Genomic DNA, 9,704 nt, shown 5'->3' on the forward strand with positions numbered 1-9,704 from the left:
CTGTTTACCATAAGGTAGTGGGGCTCTCTGCTCCTTTCTAGAACCCTGAGACCCTCTTAATGCTCTCTCCCTTTCCCAAGGGTCAATTTCAACAACTACTGAAACTGCTGGGCAACAGCAGGGGATCCTGGATGGGAACCAGCTGGTGATCATTGTGGGGATCGTCTGTGCCACCCTCTTGCTGCTTCCAGTTTTGATATTAATTGTGAAGAAAACCAAGTGGAATAAGAGGTACATGCCCATCCCCCACCCCCTTCAGTTAGGAGGCTGAGTGTGTGCACTGCCTGTAAAGAAAATGGAAGAGTAGCCAGATCATCCTACCTGAGCCTGATCTTACCTAATCCAAAGTGGAAGAGGATGCCGGCGCCCTGTGATGTTTGTTACATTGGTGGTTATATACAATGATGCCGTTGTGGGTGGCTCTGTGCCCTTTGTACCACCCTTCAGAAAGGCTTGGGCGCTGTCACTACGCTCATTCTCCTTGCTGTTATACAGGGTTTATCAACTCCCTCATAAATGTAGGCTTAACAATTCACATATCGACCTCGTGCACAAGGTGCGGCCGTATTTAGGGACTTCGTAGGAGTTGTTAATTGGGGAGGAGAATGAGACAGGAAATCCCTATGTACCCCAGGCTGGCTTCGAACTTATGATCCTCCTACCTCACTCTCTCACTTGCTGGAATTGCAAATGTGTACTATCATGCCTGGCTTGAAATGTGTTGTTATTTAACTGAATTTCATCACTAGCTCTCCCAGACTCTTGGAAATGTCCAAACGCCAGGGCACAGATGCTAGAATTTTACTGATTATTGGCAGCTCTTCGGTTTACAGAATATTAATGAAATATGTTGATGGCTTAAGTTAATGTTCCAGTTGAAATCACAGCAGTGGGGAAGACGTCATGAAGACCAAGGATTACTGGCTTTCCCCTCCTGTGCTGGGGATTGAACCCCGTGTCTTGCACACTCTAGACAAACTTTCTTCTGCCAAGTCACAGCACCTCTAGCCTCACAGCACTGATACCCTAATGAGTGAGTTTTTCCAGGGGAGTGTACATTCTAAAGAAAGCAATTGTGCCTGCTAAGGTATACTCCCTACTCTCAGAACTGTCTGATTTAGCTTTGAACCTGCTTAGCCCCTCTAAGGGTCATCTCTCTAGACATTAATGCCTTTGAGCAAAAGACCCAGAGCCAGACCGTGTGGTTTCCACTCACAATTTATGTCCATACGGTGGCCCTCGGTGTTAAGGAAAGCCAGCCTTCTCAAGAAACACCTCTATCCTGAGATCCCCACATAAAGACAGTCATCTGGAGACATTGCGAGTAGAGCGGCTTTCAGAAAGGCATTGATGGGATAGATGGGTATTCTGTTGAATATAACACCGAGTATCAAGCCGGCACGTAATGGCATGGGATGGCAGTCAGGAAGGTTGCAAGGGGAAATGTGCAGTATGATCTCAGTTACAGGAAGGAAGCAATACAGTGTGCGTGTCAGAAGCCAGTGGGCCCGGCATGCTTTGTCCGAGAGTTTACTTAGACTGTCATTGACGGAGGTTCTGAAGGACAGTTCTGAGGAGTTAATAGACAACAAAGATGAGATACTGTCCGGCTGGGGACCACTGGGAACCTGTATAGCATTTGATTCATTTAACAGCGAGAATATACAGCATTACAATCATGGCTTATTTTTATGCTTATACTTTAAAAAAATTCTGCCTTAGATCAAAACAGAAAAAAAAAGGTACATTAAATGGCAAACACATGAGGTAACTGGCCAAAAGATCAAAGATGAAGGGCTTGATCATGGAAGATCAGAGCACACAGCCTGGTGGGGTAGTGGGATGGTGGGGCAGGGGAAAGTTAGCTTCAAGAGTAGCTGGGACTTCAGACTCCATTGTGCCCAGCCATGTTTTACCTCCCACTCTGGGACAGAAGTTGTTAGTGTGAAAACAGAAAGTTGAAGTCACACTTCAGCCAAACCATCCCCAGAACGGTTCCCATTTCCCACCAGAAGAGCTGCTCTTGTGTATTTAGTTCCTCCTAAGAATCTCCCCATAAGTCTACGGCCATACCACCCTGAACGCACCCGATCTCGTCTGATCTCGGAAGCTAAGCAGGGTTGGGCCTGGTTAGTACTTGGATGGGAGACCGCCTGGGAATACCGGGTGCTGTAGGAAAAAAAAAAGAATCTCCCCATAAAGAGATGCAGGGGTCCTATGTGATGTAAGTGTCCTGCTGGATGTAGAAGTCCCATTCATTATAGAGTTCCTTCTAGGAGCACTTGAACCTCACAAACCCTGTGAGGTTCAGAAATTAACTCTGTGTACTTTTCATGCCTTACAGTTCAGTGAGTTCTATCGCTTCTGTAAAGAGCCTGGAAAACAAAGAGAAGACCAGTTCAGAGGTGAGAGAAGAACCTGCCCTCCGAGGGGGCCACGGATGCACACACACACTTTTGCAGGAGACACTGGGAATGTGTGGAGTGGAGGCCATCACTTGGGAACTGTGTCTTACCCATTAGTCTCAGCTCTCAGCTCCTAGACTGTGGCTCTGTGCACAGCACAGGAAGCCTTTACCACTGTCTCTGAGGAATGGGCCAGATCAGCCGTGGGCAACAGATCCTGGGACTATAGGTGTAGGAAAGAGCTCTGAACTTTGGACCAGAAAGCTCTGCTGCCTTCATGAGCTAAGGATTTACTGATTAAGAGCAGGTGTTCAGGAACCTTTAGAAGAGATCAAGATGGACTTCCTCCTCCATAGGGCTTTGAAGTAGATTTATAACTAGGAGCTGAGAGATTAATTTCCCTGAGCTCCAATATCCTCCCCCTTCCTCCTCTTCTTTCTCTCCTTCCCCCTCCCCTTTCCTCTCCTTCCTGTTAACTTTCAAACACTGCTCTTTGATCTGTTGGCTTCCTGAGTTTTGTGTTGCTTTTGACCCAAGGGCGGGATTTTTGTTCGACCTGGCTCAATCCTTAAAAGCCTGAGAATGTGTCTCTTTTCCCCTAAGAGTGACAGGATGGGGAATCACAGTCCTCAGCCCGCACAGCCCTGAGGCTCAAGGAGGGCTGTCCTTGTCATATCAACTCTCTGAGAGATGATAACAGCTAGTTGATAATAAATATCAACTTGCTGTGACTAATAAGAAGGAAGTGGTCACAGCCTACAAGTTATTCCCAAGGACGAGGGCAGTCCCCCCTACTCTAGGCCAATACTTAGAGATGCAAAGATGTTTGGTTCTGGAATTTGGCGTCCTCTCTTGGTGAATTAGTTCAAGAAGTCTGAAGCCTGAATTATCATCATTGATAATTCTGTAGCTCTCTTGGTTTTATTTTGTTTTTGTTGTTTTTTGTTTTGTTTTGTTTTTGTTTTTGTTCTTTGCTTCGGTAGCTGCAGCCCAGTGAGCAGGAGTGGCTGCTCTCCTTCCTGGACAATACTTAGGAAATTTTGTATTCTCCCCACCCCAGAAACATGTCTACTCCTCCATTACTACATGGGAGACAGCAGAGAGAGGACCAAGTGGAGAGTCAGAGGCCACCTACATGACCATGGTGAGAACTATTCTGGGTCCTACTGGGCCATGTTTCTGGAACGGGAGGAGGTGTTGTGGAAGACGCCAGGCTCCAGGAGGCAGGAGTGGTTGGGCCACCTGAAGAGGTTGTTTGTAGAAGACAGGGTTTTTTTCCCAAGCAGGAGGAGACAGAAGGAGAAGAAACCCTGCTTAGGACTAAAGTCACCACTAGAGAGCAGGAACACAGCAAGTGTCAGGGTTTCGATCTCGGCCTGTGCCCATACAGAAGTCACTCAAACACATGGTTCCACGTGGAGAGGTTTATTGAGAGAAGAGTAGGAGAGGAAAAGCAGCCGGCTATGGGCACGTGGAGGGGGATGGGGCAAGAACAGAGAAGAACAAAGAGCAAGAGGATAAGAGAGGGTAAGAGAGGGTAAGAGAGGGTAAGAGAGGGTAAGAGAAGGTAAGAGGGAATAAGAGGAGGAGGGGAGGGGCAAGCAGCCCCTTTTATAGTGTCAGGCACAGCTGACTGTTGCCAGGCAACTGTGGGGTGGAGCATACCTGGCTGTTGCCAGGTAGCTGTGGGGGTGGACCTTAAACAGAATACCGACCGTAGGTAGGAGCCTTCCCCTGTGCACAGCTCTGGTGAAGCTAGATGTAATAAAGTATGTTAGGTCACTGGACAAGACTGGCAGGAGAGTAAAGGGTAAAAGTAGGGGCTAGGGATGTAGCAGGCTGTAGAGTGCTGGTCTCCCATGTGTGAAGCCCTGGGCTTGAGCCTCAGCGTGGTGTAGTTGGTTGTGATAGTACACACCTATAATCCCAGCACTAAGGAGGTGGAGGCAGGGGGATCCGGAGTTCAGGGTCATTCTCAGCTGCACAGCCAGTTGAAGTCAACCTGGCCTGCATGAGACCCTATCTTAAAACAAGCTGTGTGTGGAGGGCTAGGGAAACGGCTTGGTAATGTGCTTGCTGTTCAAGCATGAGGAGCTTTGTCTGAATGTTCAGAACCCATAAAAAGCTGTCAGCCCGTCCATCTGTAATCCCGGTGTTCTTAGGGCAAGATGAGAGTTGGAAACACAGCCCAATGTAGCTGACAACAAACAAGAAAGAGACTCTGTCTCAAACAAGGTTGTCTTCTGATCTCCAGATGTACACCACTGTATGATATGCCTGTACTCATGCACACAAATGCACATGTACACATACATGCATGCACACATACATACATGTATAGACCCAAATGCACATACACAGTACACACATGTAAACACACAAATGCACATGCTCAAATATGTACATGTATGTACACAAATGCACATGTACACATATATACATGCATGTGCACAAATGCACATGTACATATACATGCATGCACACATACATACATGTATACACACAAATGCACATACACAATACATACATGCATTCACACAAATATACATGCACACATAGATACATGCACACACACAAATGCACATGCACAGATACATACATGTACACACATATGCACAGGTATTTTAAAAGGTAAACTTTTACCTTTTGACCATTGGTTCTATTTATTTTGAACTTTGCTCTTAGCTTCTTACAATCTAACTGCCATGCAGGCTGCATTTCAGAAGATATTCGACTCAGGAAACTCCGAGAAGAAAAGCACCCAGAAAGGCTCTTGCTGTGCAGTGTGTAGGGGTAGAAACAAAGGAATTGGCTCACAGTGGCACCGTTTTAATTTGTAGACTAATTAGTGACCACCACCCCGTGATGGAGCTCAGGAAGGCAGGCCTCCCAAGCATGTGGATGATGGATGGGCTTGTGTTTGCTCCTGTCTTACTGCACAGAAGACACATGATTCCCAGCTGATGGCTGTGGAGAAAGTTCTGCTTAGGCATTGTGAGAACAGAGGTCTGGCCCTGTTCCATTAAGTAAAACATTAGCCCTTCTGAAGTCACCGATGAATGGGTTCACTTTCCTCTGCATCTCTCTTCCATTACTGCCTTGTGAGAGTCCATCAACAGGCCAGACCTCATCCTGGCTTTTAGAGACCTGCTGATGTGGCCACTGGTAGGAGCGTCACCTACAAACACAGTCTGTAGAATGTCTTAAAGGGGAGATATGTCAGAGCCCCTCACAGCTACCCACATGCTGTGCAAGGAAAACAGTGCCTCTGTCCCCGTGATGTCCTTATCCCCTTGATGCCTCAGGTCTGCTAAAGTATGGGTGAGGTGAGGCCCAGACTACAAACACAGAGGCCTTGAGGGCTGGCTGGGTCACTTAGAAACACTATGTGCTGGGCTGGAGGACAGCTCAACAGTTAAGAGTCTGTACTGTTTTTGCAGATGACCCAAGTTTGGATCTTAAAGGTCATGCTAAGCAGTTCATAAGTGTCTGTAACTCCAGTTCCATGGGGGACCTGACACCTTTGGACTCTGTGGACAGCTTCACTCCTCCCCTACATATAAAAAAATTTTTTTAAAAAAGCAAATCTTTAAAAAAAAAAACATATGCCAGGTGTAGTGGTGCACAACTTTAATCCCAATACTCAGGAGGCAGAGGCAGGTGGGCCTTTGGGTTCCAGGCCACAGGAGGCTGGCAGATGGCTAAGCCATTAGGAGTTCTTTCTCTGCAATCATGAGGACCAGAGTTCATATCCTAGCACCACGTAACAAGGTGGGAGTCCTGCAAATGCCTATGTCTCCAGCTCCAAGGACCAATCCTATATCTTTTTCTGGTCCCTGTATATAGGTATGTATACACACACACACACACACACACACACACACACACACCACACCACACACATACACACACCACACACACACACACACACCACACACCACACATACACACACATACACACACACATACACACACACCACACACATACCACACATACACACACACATACACACACACCACATACACACACATACACACACACCACACATACACACACATACACACACACACCACACACATACACACACACCACACCACACATACACACACATACACACACCACACACATACACACACACCACACACATACATATACACACACACACCACACATACACACACATACACACACACACCACACACATACCACACACACACACACACCACATACCACACATACACACACACCACACATACACACACATACACACATACACACACCACACACATACACACACACACCACACACCACACACATACACACACACACCACACACACATACACACACACCACACACACACACCACACACACATACACACACCACACACATACACACACCACACACATACACACACCCCCCACACACACACATACACACACACCATACACACACATACTCCACACACACACACCACACACACACACCACACACACACCACACACACACCACACACACACACCACACACACACATACACACACCACACACACATACACACACACCACACACACCACACACACATACACACACCACACACATACACACACACACCCCACACACACATACACACACACCATACACACACACTCCACACACACACACCACACACACACACCACACACACATACACACACCCTACACACACACATACACACACCACACACACACACACAGACACACACCACACACACATACACACACACCACACACACACAGACACACACCACACACACATACACACACACCACACACACAGACACACACCACACACACATACACACACCACACACACACAGACACACACACCCCCCACACACCCCACACACATACACACACACCACACACATACACACATACACACACACCACATGCACACACACACACACACCACATGCACACACACCACACACACACACACCACACACATACATACACATACACACATATACACACACACATACATACACACATACACACCACACATACACACACCATACACATACACACACACACCCCCCACACACACACATACTACACACACACACCACACACACACACCACACACCACACACACACACCACACACACACACACACACACACACACACACACACCCCTACCTGTGGCCAAACTCTGGGCTCCAGGCTCTTGTTAGAAACTGTAACAGCAGAAGTGTTCTTTGATAGACAATTACAATAAGGAGCCTGTTATTTTGTTGCTGTTGACCTGATTAAATTGCTTTAATGTAGTCCGTTTCTTTGTTTTCAGAATTTGTGGATTCAGACAACCACAGATTGAAAGTATCTGGGAAATATCTCTAAATAGCATGTGCAGATTTGTTTGTTTGTTTAGATTTCACATTATAACACCTAATTACATGGCCTTTGGATTGGATGGTTGTATAGAAATCCTGCCTCTGTAACTTAGCAGGTGATGGTTAGAGGCAGGTAACTTAGCCTCTGTGACCTTGTTTTTTATCTTAGAGTTCAAGGTCATTCTCTGCTATACAGTAAGTTTGAAGCCAGCCTGGGCCACATGAGATGCTGTTTTATGGTGGTGAGGACCAAATGAGTCAATGTATGTAGAATTTAGTATTTTACTCAACATATAAGGAAAAATCACAATGAAAAGCTGCTACTATTAATTTTTTACTTTCTTTTCAGTGATGGGATTGAACCCAGGGCTTTCCACATGCTAGACAAATACTCTCTCCTGAGCTTCATCCCCAGCCCCCAACTATGTACAAATGTGTTTGTTTTTTTCTTCTCTTCCTCCACAGCACCCAGTTTGGCGTTCTTCCCCCAAAGCATCCAGTTTGGCCCTCTCTTCAGCCAGAATCAAGTAATGCAGTTGAAAAAAAAAGTCAGCTCGGGGAATTCCCAAAGCAGAGCAAACTTTCTGAGACGAAAGGAGAGACTCTTCATGGTGGTCCCCAGGGTCACTGTGCCAACCATTTTAGACTTGTGCTTTCCAGCTTGTCTCTGCTCCATCAAAGGCCTGGAGATAGAGGGTCTGGAATCCAGCGGAAGACTGAACTGCTCCAGATAACCAGGCTGTGTGGGCTTCTCCTAGAAGTGGTGTGCTGGCTGTCGAGGATGGGGAGCTCCCTGATCCACCCTGTGCTTTCAAGCACTCCCTTGGACTGGATCTGTAACATGAACAGTGGCTTGCTTATTTGTTCTTGTGGGATGAGCTACTAAGAGACTCAATAGAGATATAAACCAACAAAAACAATCTTTTCTTATGTCCTGGATGAAGGGCAAGTGGGCAAATTTGAAGCATGGAACTCCTGAGAAAGTGTCCTTTGAGGAGAGCCACAATGGATTCAACATCTGAAGACTGGTTTAGTTCTGGGGGAGGTTTTAGGGACAACATGTTGCATGTGGGGTATGAAAACAGCTCCGGGGTTTCCTCATACTGGGGATCTGCGTTGGTGGCTGAAGCTAGGCCTGAGAAGTTTGGACATCCATTGTCTTCAAAAGTGTTGAACAGTCTTGCCAAAGCGAACAGCCAATGATTGAATTCTTGGTCTGAAATAGGGGGTCCCTATACTTTTCATTATTATTATGAGATTTAAAAAATTTTTTAAATGGGAGTGGTGCTGGAGAAATAGTTCAGCAGTTAAGAGAAGTGACTGCTCTTGCAGAGGACCATGTTTGATGCCTAACATCTACATGGTGGCTCGTAACTGCTTGTAACTCCAGTTCCAAGGGAGCTGATGCCTTCTTGCCTCTGTGGTCACTGTATGCACATAGTACAGGGACATACATATAGACAAAATACCCATATACATAAATGTTTCAAAATGTTAAATAAAAACTAAATAAAAGTGTTGATATTAAAAATCTTGTTTTTTGGGCTGGAGAGATGGCTCAGTGGTTAAGAGCACTGACTGCCCTTCCAGAGGTCCTGAGTTCAAATCCCAGCAACCACATGGTGGCTCACAACCATCTGTAGTGGGATCTGATGCCCTCTTCTGGTGTGTCTGAAGACAGCTACAATGTACTCATATACAATAAATACATCTTAAAAAAAATCTTGTTTTTCTTAAAGTTGACTTATGACTCATAGGGGTCAACTGAGACTCCAGTTCTGATCACCTTTCCTCAACTGTCACAAACTTTTCCTCATCCTCTTTCTCTTCATCGCCTGTTCAGAGGCAATAAAAGTCTTCTATCAGTCCTTCCCTCCCTTTTGCTTACTGGGAACCCATGTGGAGTCTTGTTTATACCAATGCCA

At 46.1% G+C, this 9,704-nt stretch overlaps 1 protein-coding gene and 1 pseudogene across 1 annotated transcript in view; both read left to right on the forward strand.

The window, feature by feature from the left end:
* Nucleotides 1-9,501, forward strand: part of Jaml (junction adhesion molecule like) — a 31,758-nt gene extending 22,257 nt beyond the window's left edge. The window contains 4 exon segments of the mRNA NM_001429668.1: nucleotides 81-231; nucleotides 2,345-2,405; nucleotides 3,466-3,549; nucleotides 8,245-9,501. Coding sequence (NP_001416597.1) covers nucleotides 81-231; nucleotides 2,345-2,405; nucleotides 3,466-3,549; nucleotides 8,245-8,310 — 362 coding nt within the window. The 3' untranslated portion in view covers nucleotides 8,311-9,501.
* LOC120094510 (5S ribosomal RNA) lies at nucleotides 2,060-2,178 on the forward strand (annotated as a pseudogene).
* Nucleotides 9,502-9,704: the final 203 nt, after the last annotated feature.

The sequence above is a fragment of the Rattus norvegicus genome, chromosome 8 (genome assembly GCF_021556685.1).
Source record: "Rattus norvegicus strain SHRSP/BbbUtx chromosome 8, alternate assembly SHRSP_T2T, whole genome shotgun sequence".
Classification (NCBI taxonomy): domain Eukaryota; kingdom Metazoa; phylum Chordata; class Mammalia; order Rodentia; family Muridae; genus Rattus; species Rattus norvegicus.